This window comes from Podarcis liolepis, assembly GCF_965112155.1.
Source record: "Podarcis liolepis genome assembly, chromosome: 13".
Lineage (NCBI taxonomy): Eukaryota > Metazoa > Chordata > Lepidosauria > Squamata > Lacertidae > Podarcis > Podarcis liolepis.
In genome coordinates this window covers 1,693,201-1,709,422 of record NC_139573.1, presented here as the reverse complement: position 1 = coordinate 1,709,422, position 16,222 = coordinate 1,693,201, and the positions used below count along the sequence as shown (strand labels likewise).

At 50.7% G+C, this 16,222-nt stretch overlaps 1 protein-coding gene across 4 annotated transcripts in view; it reads left to right on the top strand.

Moving 5' to 3' along the window:
- KIF1C (kinesin family member 1C) overlaps positions 1 to 16,222 on the top strand; it is a 52,281-nt gene that overhangs the window by 14,847 nt on the left and 21,212 nt on the right. For all 4 annotated transcript variants that reach the window (XM_083472500.1, XM_083472503.1, XM_083472501.1 and 1 more), the window contains 6 exons: positions 6,080 to 6,224; positions 11,823 to 11,899; positions 13,037 to 13,216; positions 14,008 to 14,073; positions 14,190 to 14,368; positions 15,913 to 16,024. In XM_083472500.1, coding sequence (XP_083328626.1) covers positions 6,119 to 6,224; positions 11,823 to 11,899; positions 13,037 to 13,216; positions 14,008 to 14,073; positions 14,190 to 14,368; positions 15,913 to 16,024 — 720 coding nt within the window. In that variant the 5' untranslated portion in view covers positions 6,080 to 6,118. The remainder of the gene's footprint in view (positions 1 to 6,079; positions 6,225 to 11,822; positions 11,900 to 13,036; positions 13,217 to 14,007; positions 14,074 to 14,189; positions 14,369 to 15,912; positions 16,025 to 16,222) is intronic.

Genomic DNA, 16,222 nt, shown 5'->3' with positions numbered 1-16,222 from the left:
GGAGCAGGTTTGCAGTTCCGGGGGGGGGGGGGGTCTGGATCTAGCTGTGTCCCTGGAGACTTGGGTACCCTCAGGGGCTGGAAGTACCTTTAACCAAATGCAGCTGGTTCAATAGCTCCTGCCATTTCTGGACGGGGAAAGCCTGTCCACTGTAGTCCGCTGGTGTCAAACTAGCTGGGTTCTCTTCCTGGTCCAACAGGACTCTTCTTCCTAGATTCGGCTGTTAAACATGAGAGCCTGGTTCTCTGGCTTTGGGGGTCTGCGGCTGCCATCCCCTTCAAGGCCACCTGTAAGAGTGATGCTGTGCTCATGCACACCCAGTGGAGCTTTGGGCTTCCTGGAATAGCATCCCATGCTCGGGGAGGCTTCAAAAATGGTTTGTGAAATGGCTTCAGGAGATGTTCACTCCACCGCTTCCATCGGCAGAACTGGCACAATATACAAGTGCCACATAATACCCCTTCCACATGTGAGAACTAGATATTTCAGTCTGCGGCCACCTACACTTTGGAACTCCCTGCCTGTTGGCATCACTGCACTCTTTTGCTAAAAACATTTTTGGCTAGACAAGCCCACTCAGGTGTTTAGAAAGCTGATGCGAGTTTTAATCTGTTCTTAGTCTTTATCGTTACTATCGCTGTTGATTTTACTTACCGATAATTTTATTGTTTTATCTTTTTGAAGACGGCGGGCAGGTTTCTTTCTTTGTTTGTGTTTACTGTCAAATTGATAAAAATGGGGTGGTGGTGGGTCCCATCAGAGTCCCAAACCATCTCTTCTGCTTATAACACACACCTGTGGAAGCAATAAGTGCTGACTCAACCTGTGGGTCCCTAGATGTTGTTGGACTACAACTCCCATCATTCCTAGCCAGCATGACCAGTGGTCAGGGATGATGGGAGTTGTAGTCCAACAAACATCTGGGGACCCACAGGTTGAGAACCGCTAGGCTAGATGATCCTGAGTGTCTCTTCCAACTCTATGATTCTATGATTTATCGCTGGGGTGGGGAGGGTGGAAGAAGAGTCAGCTGGGGGGGGGGCTTGTACTTACTGACTGTACTCCCAGATGGTGGAAGAATGAAAATGGTGAGCTCTGCTCAGGTGTCATCCAACACCTGCCTTTTTCTAACATCTAGAAGACCTTGGAAAAGTCCGCCTCTGTATTTTAAAGTCAGAATATGACATAAAATTGCCCCCTGGAATCCCAGCTTGGAATCCCAGATGTGGGGAGGAAGCAGAAGGGGCCTAGAGACTTGCACATGTTTTCTCTCCCCCGCCTCCCAATCCCAGATATCCTGAAATCTGTTCAAACCCTGCTTTTCTACATCATGCAAATTCTGTGGGCTTGCTTAAGTGGCGCAATCCCGCCTTGTGGCTTTCGAACGGTGGAAACCGCTGCTGTTAAGAATGCCGCAAAGTTGTCTGAGAGCTCGAGGCACCGGCAGTAAAGCCTTTTTTGCCGACCCTTCATCCTTGCAGGCTGAAATCGCAGCCGGCTCCTTCTGTTGCCAGGACGCTTGGGCTACCAGCGGCTACTGGCCACGATGGCTGTGCTTTCTCCCCTCACTTTTGGAGGAGTGCTGTGTCCTTTTTAACAGCTCTAGATGCGGTGTTATTTTTAGCAGCTGTATGTTGCATAACGTCAGGAATAGGAAGACCTTTCTGACAGTAAAAAGCTGTTGGACCGTGGAACGGACTACGTATCTTGGAGGGTGGTGGACTCTCCTGGGTTGGAAGTTTTTAAGCAGAGGTTGGGTAGCCCTCTATGGTACCTTCCTACTCCACAACTCTATGATTCCATGCAAATTTTCACATTTACTCATAGTCTGTATTTGTCATGGTGCAGCAGAGGGACAGAGGTTTAGGCAGAATACTGCCTGACCTCTGGGAATCCTGCTAAACACCATTCCTGCCTCCCTGTCCTTAAAATTTCGCAAAGTGTGCCCAAGTTCAAATGTGTCCTCACAGCTTTAAGGGCCGGAAGCCGGCTTCTTTTCCTTTTTTTGCGACGGTGGTTGTGGCAGCTGGGAGCCTTCAAACGCTGCTGCCTTGTGCGCCCAGAACTTAATTCTCTGCTTCCTTTGTGTTGAATGTGCAGAATGTCCCAACCCAAACATCCCTGGATTTGCCCTGCTTAAGAGCTCTGGCTGCGATTGGCAGATTAAAATCAGCAGCTCTGATGTCTTGCTGGAGGCCACTTTCCCCCTCCAGTAACCTGATCTTTGGAAGATGTTGCTCCTGATTTTTAGACTAATTGATCTTTTGAAAATGTGATGTTGAGCCTGTTTTTGCAGGCGCCACAAATGTCCCTGACTGCTTTGGGGAGAAGAGGCGACATAGTTTATAGAATTAAGTCAGTAGAGAAACGTCCCACCCCCCTGCCACCCAGTCTCTCACAACATGAGAATTCTAATAAAACTGAATATTGGAAGATTCAGGACAGGTAGCAGAAAATCCTTCTCTATGCAGCGCCTAGTTAAACTATGGAACTCCCTCCTGCAGGAGGCAGTGAAGACCACTAACTTGGATAGCTTTAAGAGAGGATTAAGTATAAGGCTAGGACGTGGGTGGCGCTGTGGGTTAAACCACAGAGCCTAGGACTTGCCGATCAGAAGGTTGGCGGTTCGAATCCCCACGACGGGGTGAGCTCCCGTTGCTCGGTCCCTGCTCCTGCCAACCTAGCAGTTCGAAAGCACATCAAAGTGCAAGTAAATAAATAGGTACCACTCCGGCGGGAAGGTAAACGGCGTTTCCGTGTGCTTCTCTGGTTCACCAGAAGTGGCTTAGTCATGCTGGCCACATGACCCGGAAGTGTTAGCTGGCTCCCTCGGCCAGTAAAGCGAGATGAGCACCACAACCCCAGAGTCTGTCACGACTGGACCTAATGGTCAGGGGTCCCTTTATAAGGCTATGATCCTATCTGTCCTAGGACAGATAGGGCCAACATAGTTTCAGAATTGTATAAGGTGTTATTAGAAGGGGAAATCACCAAAGGAAAGTTTGAAAGAATATTATTGGAAGTTAGAAATTCAGGAACAGATTTTAGATGAAGAATGGGAAAGAATCTTTCGGCAACCACCCTTTGTTGCCACCTCTAGGATAATCCAGGAAGAAGGGTTGAAGTTGGTACAAAAATGGTATTATACACCTGTGAGGTTATATCATATTACAAAATCTGGAAGTAAGAATTGTTGGAGGAAATGTGGAGTGATGGGAACGTACAGTCATATGTGGTGGGATTGTCTGTTAGTTAATGAATTTTGGAAACAGATTGGTATAAAAATATCGGGAACTATGGGTAGGAAGGTGGGAATATCTAAATTAATGGTTCTTATTAGTCTGAGTAGCACTGAGTTAAAAATGAAAGAGGAATGTAAATGGGTAAAATTGATGGTAACTGCAGCCAGACAGGTTATAGCGAGTAATTGGAAAAATGCAGAAGAGTTAGGGGTGAACCAATGGAGGAACTGAATAATATTATAATTTTAGAATATCTAACTGTGAAGATACACAGAATGAAAGGGTTTAAGGTCAGTGAGCAAGAGGAGGATTGGTTTGAGAAGATACTGAATTATTTGGGTCGGCTTGAACAATTTGGGGCAATTAAAATGTTAAAAGTGAAATAAACCTTGTGAATGGAGGAGTGTTAACGTATATAAAATTGTGCATATGGTTGATTTGAATATGTTATTATGGATTATGTACACCTAATGTATCAGCCGCCTTGGGGGGGGGGTTCCACTGTTTGTGTTTTGGTTGTTGGTAATTTTTTTTTTTTTTTAAAGAAAAGTATGGGGCTATGGATGGCTCCTAGCCAGGATAGCTTGGCTTGGCTGCCACAGTTGGAAGCAGCTATTTTTCTGAATACCAGTTGCTGAAAACGATAGGAAGGGAGAGTTGCTCTCGTGCTCGAATCCTGCTAGCTTGTTTCCTACTGGGGCATCTGCTTGGCCACTGGGAAAACAGGATGCTAGATTAGACTGACCCAACAGCTCTTCTTATGTTCTTATGAATGTGGACCTACACTTGTATGAATGTCTATTATTATCGTTATCATCATTCATATTTATTAACTCCCATCCTTCACCAGCAGGAGAGCTTAAATGTCAAACAATCCAAATGTCACAATTTAAAGCAGCTAAAACAGATCGCAATCACAGGAATGGGGTGGGCCCTAGAGACTGTTTTGGAGAAGCACACCTGCGCACATGCATTCCGCATGATGCGTCCTGGCTCAAGCTATGATTACCCTGCTGCTGGACAGCTATGACTCAATGTTTTGGTTTTCAGATGGCAGGCAAACATTTAATTTAATCCTCTGCAGCTCATTCGTGGAACCTGTTTTAATGACAGCTTGTAGTGCAACAGAAAGATTGCTTTTGAGCACGTCCAGAGTTATAATGGATTCAGCTGCATTAGTAGATGAAAAAAAGTTATGTGTTATAACACTGTGAAACCAATGGTGCTGTAGAGCTGAAGTTGGAACTTGGAAATGTTCCAATGTGAGCTTTAAAACAGTTTTTTTAGAGCGTTTTTTATAGGTGTGTAGAAGCAGCCATTGTCTCGCTTCTGAGTACCCACAACCCAGAACTCCTCTCTCTCTGAAACAAGAAGGGGTGTCTCTTGGGGGTGACGGGGGCATGTGTCAGATTGGCTGCTGGAGCACCCACATGTAAGAACAATTAGACTTGTGGGCAGCATTCGAAATTCACCAGGTGCTTTTTGTACCTGGCTATCGGCCACTTGCGACCCAAGTAAAGATGCCCGGCTGGCGCCCGACGTCTCCACCACCTGGAGGTGCCTTAGATCTTGCCTGTTTTCACACTCGAGCAACACATCCTATAGAATTCTATCTATGATATTTTACCTGCACAACCAGAACGAGTTTCAAGAACTAAAAAGTCATGTTGACAAATACGACTTGGGAGCCGTCTAGCCCCCAAATGGCAACTAGGCATTCTGTTTCAGTGATTGTGACTGGCTTAAGGAGCCATTTGGCGCCTAGTTTACCGTATATATCTGAGCCTCTTAACACTGTATGTGGGACCTCCTCAGTGGCCGTGCCGGCCCCGTTACAGATTTCTGTTCCAGGGCCTCACCCTAATTTTAAATGGGCCTTAAAGGTAACCTCTAATTTCGGCTTAATCTAGAGGACTGATCTAGGACATAGACTGTAATTCTTCAGAGCTGAATAGGTTATTTTTTTGTTCGTTTGGTACGCTTGTTGTGGAATTGGGGTATTTTAATCTGGTTTTGTTGTTGGGCTTCATGTGGATGTAAACTACTTTGGGACGGTAGGTAAAGGTAAAGGGACCCCTGACCATTAGGTCCAGTCGTGGCCGACTCTGGGGTTGCGGCGCTCATCTCGCTTTACTGGCCGAGGGAGCCGGCGTACAGCTTCCGGGTCATGTGCCCAGCATGACTAAGGCGCTTCTGGCAAACCAGAGCAGCGCACGGAAATGCCGTTTACCTTCCCGCCGGAGCGGTACTTATTTATCTACTTGCACTTTGACGTGCTTTTGAACTGCTAGGTAGGCAGGAGCAGGGACCGAGCAACGGGAGCTCACCCCGTCACGGGGATTCGAACCGCCGACCTTCTGATCGGCAAGTCCTAGGCTCTGTGGTTTAACCCACAGTGCCACCCGCGTCCCATACTTTGGGAGGCTATTATGCCTTAAAAGCCCATTGAACAAGCTCACCTGTCTCACCGAGAGGCCTGCCTGCCTGAGTCTCTGGCTTGGAGCCAAGGGCGGTGGTGATTTTTTTCTCGGCAACAGCTCCAAGGCTTTGCTTGCAGGGTGGAGAGTCGGTGCTCAACCAGCCTGGATGTTAAATTATGTGAAGATGGGCCATCTTAATCTGGAAACAGGGCAGGATGGAGTTTATCAAAAGGGACAGCGTGTAATCATTCATCCCTAGTCAGTGCAAATTCCCTTTGTGGCTCTTGATGCAGGATGTGTGTCTATCCTCTCTCCGCCCACCCACCCACCCACCAAAATAACTTTGAATGAAAAGTGACAAAAATTTTAAAAAAGTGTGTTTTGCTTTCTCTCTCACCCCCCTCCCCGTTTTTGCAGGTAATCCCACCTGTGAGCTGCAGCCAAATTTGACCCAAAATGGCCGGCGCTTCCGTCAAAGTGGCCGTCCGGGTCCGGCCATTCAACGCCCGCGAAATCAGCCGGGACGCCAAATGTATCATTCAGATGCAGGGGAAAACAACCTGTAAGTGGCCTTGTTGGTATGGATATGTGTGTGTGTGTGTGTGTGTGTGTGTGTGTGTGTGTGTGTGTGTCCATCTGTCTTTGAGCCTAATCGATTTTTTAGTGTGGCAACACCTGTATTTTGGAACTCCCTGCCGATGGACGCCAAGCAGTACTTCGCTGTACTCTTTTTTGGTGCCTGCTGAAAACATTTTTATTTAGATAAACCTGCCCTGAATGTGGATCATGCATGTTTTCATCTGTTTTTAGTTTATTGATTGGTTTTATTTTTTGAATGTTGCTTTTACTGATAATTGCTGTTGTTTCAGTCTCTTGGGGTTGCAGCCACATTATGGGAAGAAGTTGTTGAAAAACAAAGAAGCCTCCTACATCCCTGACATGGAGCCAGACTTTTGATCCACCAAGCTCAGTATGGGCAACACTGGCTGGCAGAAACCTTCTGGGCTTTCAGAGCCAGGGAGTGTCTCAAGCCCTACCTGAAAATGCCATCAGGGACTTGGGCTCATTCCCTGCCTTTGCTCCCCAGGAAAAAGGCTGGTGCTTCCCTTTCTTGCCCAGGGGGCAACAAAGGGGGTGGGGTGAGGAGTGGGGTTTTTTTGCACTTTAAACCCACCCCTCCCCCTTCTCTTGAAATTTGGTGCTGCCGAGGGATAATTTAACTGTGATTCCTGCATTGCTGGGGCTTGGGCTGGATGACCTTTGGGGGTCCCTTCCAACTCTGCGGTTCCTATTTGAAGAGGAGCTTTGAGCCTCCTTCCGTGGGCTGAACAAGCTGCCTGCTGTTTTGAGTTGCTGCTCACTTTAATTAATCCTCCCCAGAATGTCACCTGTAATGCCTGTCACATGGCCTGGCTTAATTAAATCAGTTAATCAGGGCAAAGCATTAATTGCCAAGAGCTGCCTGTACCAAGCTTCCTGAGTTCTTCTGGGACACCTCCAGCCGCAAAAGGACTTTTTTTAATGGAGGGGGGCAGGTGGTTTGGCTGGTCTTCTCTCTCCCCCCGCTGCATCCAGCCAGCCCACTTTTCCTGCTCTGTAACTTTAGGCAAAACAAAGCCCAGTTTGGAAAAAGTTTTCAACGGCTCAGGAAGGGGGGGGGTAGAATAAAAATCACATGAGAGGGAGTCATTTTGTCAGGGGACGGGGACCTTGCATTTGCTAATTTTATTAAGCCTTTGAAACGTCTTACAAACCCTCTTCCAAGGAGTCTTTCCGATGATAAACAACTGTCCTCTCCTCTGCCAGTGAAAGGAAGTTGATGAGAAAGTTGTAGGTGTTGTTTTTTTAAAAAAGTGTTATATGGGAAGAAGAATTGTGTGTGATTCTGGCTGACTGAGCAAGTCAACAAGCCCTGGGCTTATAAAAACACCCTGGATAAACCTCTTTTGGGGCTCATTTAAGTTGAATTAATCCTGTCGCCTGGTGGTGGCTGGGAAGAGGGGTGGGGAGTGGGCTTTGCGGACACGCCAGACCCTCTTCCCATCCTGTCCTTGTGCAAACAGCCCCTTCGAAGCCTACAAAATGGAAAGGACTGGCCGCTTTGCACTTTTTGAATCACTAAAAGCCATGAGAAAGGCCATGCAAAGGAACTTTCTCAAGTTCCAGTGGCCCACCTAGTCTAGCCTCCTGTTCTCTCAGATGACTCAGTGGGGAAGCCGCAGGCACAGTCCGTGGCCCAGAGCACTTTCTCCCTCCCTGTGGTTTCCAGAAACTGGAATTGGGAAGCATCGCTGCCTCCAACCGCGAAGGCAGAGCCTAGCCATTGTGGCCAGGAGCCAGGGGTAGCCCTCTGGTCTTCCATGCGTTTGTCTAATCCTCTTTTAAAGCCATCCAGATTGGTGGCCATCACTGCCCCCTGTGGGAGGGAGTTCCACTGGTCAACTTTGCACTGTGTGCCTTTTATCCCTCCTGAATCTCCCAACATTCACTGCATATCTACCAGTTCCAGTTTTATGAGAGAGAGAGAGAGAGAGAGAGAGAGAGAGAGAGAGAGAGCAGGAGAGAAACTTTATCCACTTTCTTCTAGCTGCGGATAATTTTACAAACATCCATCATGTTAATAAATAATAAATTTTATTTATACCCCGCCCTCCCCTGCCAGAGCCCGGGCTCAGAGCAGCTAACACCAATAAAATCACAGTAAAAACGTAATAGGGGAAAAAGAGGGGGGGGAAACCCCCAATTTAAAATACAGGTTAAAATGCAATTTAAAATGCAGCCTCATTTTAAAGTAGCCGATGTTGCCTCTTACTCACCTTTCCCCTATACCACAAAGCCCCTAGCGTTGCAACCGTTCCTCATAGGGGAGTCCCTCCAAGAACACAGCTCAGTCGGCAGAGTGTGAGGCTCTTAATCTCAGAGTCATGGGTTCAAGCCATATGTCGGGCAAAAGATTCCTGCATTGCAGGGGGTTGGGCTAGATGACCCTCAGAGGTCCCTTCCAACTCCATTTGTCTTTCTTTATATTTTTTATTACTTATTTATTTATTTATACCCCACCCGTCTGGCTGAGTTTCCCCAGCCACTCTGGGCGGCTCCCAATCGGGTGTTAAAAACAATACAGCATTAAATATTAAAAACTTCCCTAGACAGGGCTGCCTTCAGATGTCTTTTAAAGATAGGATAGCTGCATATTGCCTTGACATCTGGTGGGAGGGCATTTCACAGGGCGGGCGCCACCACCGAGAAGGCCCTCTGCCTGGTTCCCTGCAACCTCACTTTTCACAATGAAGGAACTGCCAGAAGGTCCTCAGCGCTGGACCTCAGTGTCCGGGCAGAACGATGGGGGTGGAGATGCTACTTCAGGTATCCTGAGCTGCGGCCGTTTAGGGCTTTCAAGGTCAGCACCAACACTTTGAATTGTGCTCGGAAACGTCCTGGGAGCCAACGCAGATCTCTCAGGTCCGGTGTTATGAGGTCCTGGCAGCCACTCCCAGTCTTCCTCTACTGGAGGAAGAAGATGCTGACCCCAAGAAGACCTTGTCCAGATCCCGGTGCACCCTGTGCCCCAGCCTGATCTCGCTCCCTGGCCTTGGCGTTTGTCGCTGTGCCTGCCAGGCCTCCCCGCCAGCTGCTTGACCCCCGTCTATATTTAGCCCCGGGACAGCTGAGGGGCCCTTGTGCAGGGGGTACCTGCTGGAGGAGGAAGAAGTGTTGGTGGCCTTGGGGTGGCCTGCAGGGGCATCCGGGTTTCCCACAGAGAGGAAGCCATTCCCCTTTCCCCCAACGCATTACCCCGGCCCACAGGGTGCTGAGAGGGCAGCTTCAAAGCCGCAGCTATTTGAGTTATGCAGGGAATGTTTTTCCAAGAGCTGAGGCTGAGTAACGCCACTGGGCTGGCTTTCCAAGGCGGGGAGTGCAGTGCTGGTCCGTCTGCGGATTTCCTAGAACGCACGGTGAACGCAGGGGAGGGGAGACGTTGACTGTGTTTCTTCCCTGGTGCTTTTGGCCCTGTCCTGCCCGGGGCGGAGGAAGGGGGGTGCGGTGTGGGCGGGCCGCCCCGGGTGTCACCACTGAGGGGGGTGACAAAATGCCGGGCGGCACTCACTGCGGGGCCTGCAGCTTGCCCAAGCCACACATCTCTCCTGGGAGAGAGACACAGCGGTTTGGGCGTGTGCAGGCTCCGTGCTGCCCAAACGGTTCGCCCGCTGCCTCCCCCCCAGCTGTAGCGCAGCTGAGTGGGAGGAGGCAGGCAGACTCCAGAGGCCCCATGGTACGCCCCACCCCTATGGGTGGCTCGCCCCACCCCTGGGCACGCCGCGCCAGGCGCCTGAGCAGCTTCCTCCGCTGCTGGTCCTGCCCTGGCTCTACTTTGAGGAAGGAAAACCTCTCAGCTTTTTGGAGAGGAAGCTTCCTTTCCCTTCCTTTCCTCCCAGATGCAACCATTGGCTGTGGTTGCTGCACTGCAGGGGGTTGGACTGGATGGTCTTTGAGGGTCCCTGTGAACTCCGTTACTCTGTTACTATAAAAGGTAAAGGTACCCCTGCCCGTACGGGCCAGTCTTGACAGACTCTAGGGTCGTGCGCTCATCTCACTCTAGAGGCCTGGAGCCAGCGCTGTCCGCAGACACTTCCGGGTCACGTGGCCAGCGTGACGAACCTGCTCTGGCGAGCCAGAGCCGCACATGGAAACGCTGTTTACCTTCCCGCTAGTAAGCGGTCCCTATTTATCTACTTGCACCCGGGGGTGCTTTCGAACTGCTAGGTTGGCAGGCGCTGGGACCGAGCGACGGGAGCGCACCCCGCCACGGGGATTCGAACCGCCGACCATGCGATCGGCAAGTCCTAGGCGCTGAGGTTTCACCCACAGCGCCACCCGCGTCCCTGTCACTCTGTTACTATACTTAGAGACAAACCTCCACTCCTTAGAGGCCAACCACCAAACCCAAATACCAGAGTGAGGAGAGCCCTTGTAGTGTTTTATTATTTTTTATGTTGTATTATTTATATCCTGCATTTGCAACAAGGAACTCAAGATTAGAGGCTTTAAAAGAGGATTGGACAAATTCATGGAGAAGGAGAGGGCTATTGATGGTTCCCAGCCAGGGTGGTTGTGCTCTGCCTACACAATTGGAGGCACCGATGCTTCCGGACACCAGCTGCTGGAAAACGCAGGATGGGAGAGTTGCTCTTCCGCTCGGATCCTGCTTGCAAGTTCCCAGGATGTTGGTTTAGAGGCCTGACCCAGGAGCCAGGCTCATATGCTCTTAAGATGACACCCATGGTTCTCTCTCCCCGTCTCATCCCCCAAACAACCCTGCCAGGTTGCTCTGGGCATCCATCCAACCTCTGCGCCAAGAGCGCTGTCTTCTGCGACCCAGCAGAGGGGATAAAAAGCTGCAGAGATGGAAGGGATGCAGAGGGTCATCTGGCCTGACCCCCTGCAAAATTACAGTTGCAGCCATCAATATTAGCGGCGTCTCCCCACTTACTTAACCTCTTGCACCCTCCAGGTCCACGGGGAAAAGAAGGGCAATTAAGCCAGAGAATATGTGAAGTTGGAAGAGACCCCAAAGGTCTCCTGGCAGCGGTGTAGCTAGCCACACAAGTGTCCAGTTCAGCGTGCATGTCCTGCAGCCAGGGGCGGGGCGAGCCAAGGCAGGGCGCGTTGCATGGAGCCTCTCTGCAGTCTTCCCCTCAGCTGTAGGACGGCTGAGGCGGTGGGCAGACGCAAGCCCCTTCTGCTCGAAAAAGCAGTGTGGAGCTTGCAGGCAGTCTGCCCGCCACCTCCCCCTCAGGAGAGACGCGTGGCTCAGGCACGCTGCAGGCCCTGTGGTGTGGTGCCCAGTGCCCCCACTACCAGTGGCATAGGAAGGTGGGTGCGGGAGCTTTAAAAAAAAAAAGTGTTGTGAGCCCATTTTAAAAAATTTATTTAAAAAAAATTATTTTAAAAATACATATTTTTTCCCATTTTGTCACCCCCTCAGTGATGACACATGGGGCGGCCTGCACCCCCCCCCTTCCTACACCATTGTCTCCTGGTCCAACCCAACCCTGCAATGCAGAAATCCCAGCTAGGCCACCCGACCTCAGCAGTACCAAATCCCTTAAGTCTGGCTCTTTGGGAAACGCCCGACTTTTAAATCTTTCTTTCCTTGCAGGTATCGCCAACCCCAAACAGGCAAAAGATGCCCTCAAGAATTTCACCTTTGACTACTCCTACTGGTCTCACACCTCGGTGAGTTTCTTTGGGAGGTGGGCAGGTGGGATGAGGACCGGGTGCGGAGCTATTGCTGATGGCGAATTGGCAGAACGGAGTTGAAACCTAAGCTGGCCTTCTGCAACCAGGTGCCGACCGGGTGTTCTGGACTGCAAGTCCCACCAGCACCATAAGGCTGTATCTGAAGAAGTGTGCATGCACACGAAAGCTCATACCAAGAACTAACTTAGTTGGTCTTTAAGGTGCTACTGGAAGGAATTTTTTTGTTTTGACTATGGCAGACCAACACGGCTACCTATCTGCACCTGGCTGGGGATGGTGATGGGAGTTGTAGCGCAGAACTTTGGGGAGGCTGGCTGAGGACGGCGCCAGCCCCTTGGGATTGGGGGCCAGGAGGAAGATGGCATTGGTGGTTGTAGCCCCTTGAACCTGGTGCAAGACTTGGGGGGGGGGGTTCTTGGTTATAACCAAGTTCAAGGAAAGACTATCAGCATTCTCATATCATCACGTTTAGTTCCAATATGGCAGACTTGCAATGAAGGTTGTCTTGAGAATGATGGTTCCACTGCATATGTCATAAAGGAATGCCAAACCATATAAAAAGTGTCAGGAGGTTGTAGACCTTGTTGAAATCTCAAATTATGCGTAATTTTCTTCTTTGCAGCATCCAAGTGTAAGATTTGGGGCTGTTTTCCATATTTCATGTACTGCATAAGACCAATTCTTTTGACAACATATCAACAATGGTATCATCAAAAATGTTCAGTGGTGTTAATTTTGGACAACAGACATTAGTATTCTTAGTAATATTTATAGTTCTTGTTGAAATTAAATCCCAAAAACCTGGCTCCAGCCAGCATCGCCACCATAAATGATAACATGCACCAAGTTTATTGCAACCCCTCCAACGATTAGGTGATACAGAAGAAAACATTTCTGGCATTTGCAAAGAGGTGCGATGCCATCTGTGTGGAGATTTCAATGAATTTCCTCCCCCCCAAAAACAACAACAACAACTGGAAACAGATTTTAAGGGCCGCGGCCGCCAGATTCTGTTCCAATGCTTGGGAAGGTTTTGTGTGTTGACGCCTCGTTCCCCCGTTTTTCTAAGGTGTTGCACTCGGTGCAGTGCTGGCTTTTCCTTTTCCCTTGCAGGAGGAGGACCCCAACTTTGCTTCCCAGAGGCAGGTCTACAAGGACATCGGGGAGGAGATGCTCCTGCACTCTTTCGAGGGCTACAACGTCTGCATCTTCGCCTACGGGCAGACGGGCGGCGGCAAGTCTTACACCATGATGGGAAAGCAGGAGAAGGACCAGCAAGGCATCATCCCTCAGGTGGGCCCCGGGGTCTGTGGGGCCCGGGCCCGGAGGGAGAGGCGGAATGGTGTGCGGGAGCCCCAGGACCGTTATAGCATAGAAACACAGAATTGTAGGTTGGAAGGGACCCAATGGGTCATCTGGTTTAATCTGCTGCAGTGCAGAAATCACACCTAAGGGACAGCTGAGCGTTCTAACCACTCGGTCAAATAAGTTGCACTGCGCTCCCCTGAAATGAGTGGCAAGGCAGCGAGGAGAGGAGGCAGTAATGGTGAAATGACCAAAAGGTTGCTTTACGTCCTTGTTGTTTAGTCATTTAGTCGTGCCCAACTCTTCGTGACCCCCTGGACCAGAGCACGCCAGGCACTCCTGTCTTCCCACACTTTGGTCAAACTCATGCTGCTAGCTTCCAGAACATTGTCCCACCATCTCGTCCTCTGTCAGTCCCCTTCTCCTTGTGCCCTCCATCTTTCCCAACATCAGGGTCTTTTCCAGGGAGTCTTCTCTTCTCAGGAGGTGGCCAAAGTCTTGGAGCCTCAGCTTCAGGATCTGTCCTTCCAGTGAGCACTCAGGGCTGATTTCCTTCAGAATAGATCGGTTTGACCTTCTTGCAGTCCATGGGACTCTCAAGTGTCTCCTCCTGCAGGTTTACGTCCTAGTTTCAGCAAATACACAGTGTACAATACTAACCCGTACCCTGAAACAAACAGCCACCTCTGCCTGGTTGCATTGAAGCCTGGTCCACTGTGGTTCCCCCTGGGGTGCGGCTGGGGCGTCTCACCTCCTCCGCCTCTGTTTCCCTCCTCCAGCTCTGCGAAGACCTCTTTGCCCGAGTGAACGAGAACAAATGCCCCAACCTCTCGTACTCCGTGGAGGTAAGTCCTTCCCACTTCCCCGCCCAACCCCTGTGCCCCTCGTCTCCGCTGCCCTTCCCGGCTGGCCGGCTGCGCCCTTTCACAGCCTGCCCCTCCCGCCTTGCCCGCTTCCCCAGGTGAGCTACATGGAAATCTACTGTGAGCGCGTGCGCGACCTCCTCAACCCCAAGAGCCGCGGGAACCTCCGCGTGCGGGAGCACCCCATCATGGGCCCTTACGTCGAAGACCTCTCCAAGCTGGCCGTCACCTCCTACGAAGACATTGCCGACCTTATGGACTGCGGCAACAAAGCCAGGTATGCCTCTGTGGACCGGGGAGCTGCCCCTCCACAGAAAGGGTATTGGGGAGCCGGGAAAGGGCGACCGGAATGATCGAGGGGGCGGTGGTGGAGTGAAGGCCCCATGAGGAAAGTTTGCAGCACCTGGGACTTTTCAGTTTGGAGGAAAGGCGAGTGAGAAGCGACACGATGGAAGTTTATAAAACAATGCCTGGCATGGAGAAACCGGACGGAGGAAAGTTTTTCTGCCTCTCTCCCAACACTAGAACTGGGTGGACACCCCATGAGGGTTGGGAGATTCAGGATGGGTGAAAAGGAAGTCCTTCTTCATGCAGCACAAACTGTGGAACTCCTTGCCACAGGAGGCAGGGGTGGCCAACCACTTGGATGGCTTGGAAAGAGACAGATTCGAGGGGGAGAGGGCTATCGATGGCTACTGGCCAGGGTGGTTCTGCTCTGCCACCACAGTCCCGTTGCTGGAAATGGCAGGGAGAGAGAGTCTTGTGCTCAGATGCTGCCTGCTGGCTTATTATATTGGGCATCAGGTTGGCCACTGTGGGAGCAGGAGGCTGAACTGGATGGGCCCCTTCGGCCTGATCCAACAGGCTGTCCTTGTGAGCAGGGCCCCCAGAACATAAGGAGAGCCTCCTGGATCAGGCCCTGTTCTCACAGAGACCAACCAGGAAACCCACAAGAGGATTCAAACGCAAGAGCCATTCTCCCCTCCTGAGCAACTGGGATTCAGAAGGCTTGCTTCCTCAGACCATGGAGACTGAGCAATGCCATCCTGGCTAGTGGCCATCGAGAGCCCTCTCCGAACCTGTTTTAAAGCCATCCGTGTTGGTGGCCTTGGTACAGTGGTGCCCCGCAAGACGAATGCCTTGCAAGACGAAAAACCTGCTAGACGAAAGGGTTTTCCGTTTTTCGATGCACTTCACAAGACAAATTTCCCTATGGACTTGCTTCACAAGACGAAAACGTCTTGCGAGTCTTGCGATTTTTTTTGCTACCCCCCTTTTTCTAAGCCGCTAAGCCGCTAATGGCCTTTTAGCCGCTAAGCCTTTAATAGCCGCTAAACCGCTAATAGCGCTAATCAGCTAAGCCGCTAATAGGGTTGCTTCGCAAGACGAAAAAACTGCTAGACGAAGAGACTCGCGGAACGGATTATTTTCGACTTGCGAGGCACCACTGTACTGCATTGGCCACGGCTGGACCTTTTATGTGGGGAGTTGTGGCTTTCGCCTCTTAGCTATGAGAGGAAGGCGATGGGGCTTAGCGGAGGGACCCTGAACCAAGATATCCCTGGCTTCTTTTGGAGCCAAAAGGCGGTGAGCCTGGATCTGTGGCTGGTTAGGTGGAGGGACTCAAAATTGTAAAGTTGGATGGGATCCCCAAGGGTCATCTAGCCCAACCCCCTGTTGCAGTGCAGGAACCACGGCTCCAGAATCCCACCCTACCTCTGCTTAGAAACCTCCAAGGAAGGAGAGTCTGCCACCATCCAAGGTGGAAATGCTCAGTCCTCTATCTCTCTCTCACACCTGAATATCCTTCCCTGTTCCCAGGACTGTCGCAGCCACCAACATGAACGAAACCAGCAGCCGCTCCCATGCCGTTTTCACCATCGTGTTCACGCAGCGCCGCCACGACGAACTCACAGACCTCGACACAGAGAAGGTGAGGTGCCTGCAGCCTTGGGGGGGGGGCAGGAGGGAGCAGAGCCAACGGCACTCCTGCTACTCAACTATAGCAGACAGGCAGCCTGCTCCTGTTCATTCTTCTGCCCCAGTAACAGCTGTGCATTGCCTACAGCTTCGTGCCCAGGCCCACATTTCTCTCAGCTCGGTGGCAGCCATGTGGTGTAGAATCATAGAA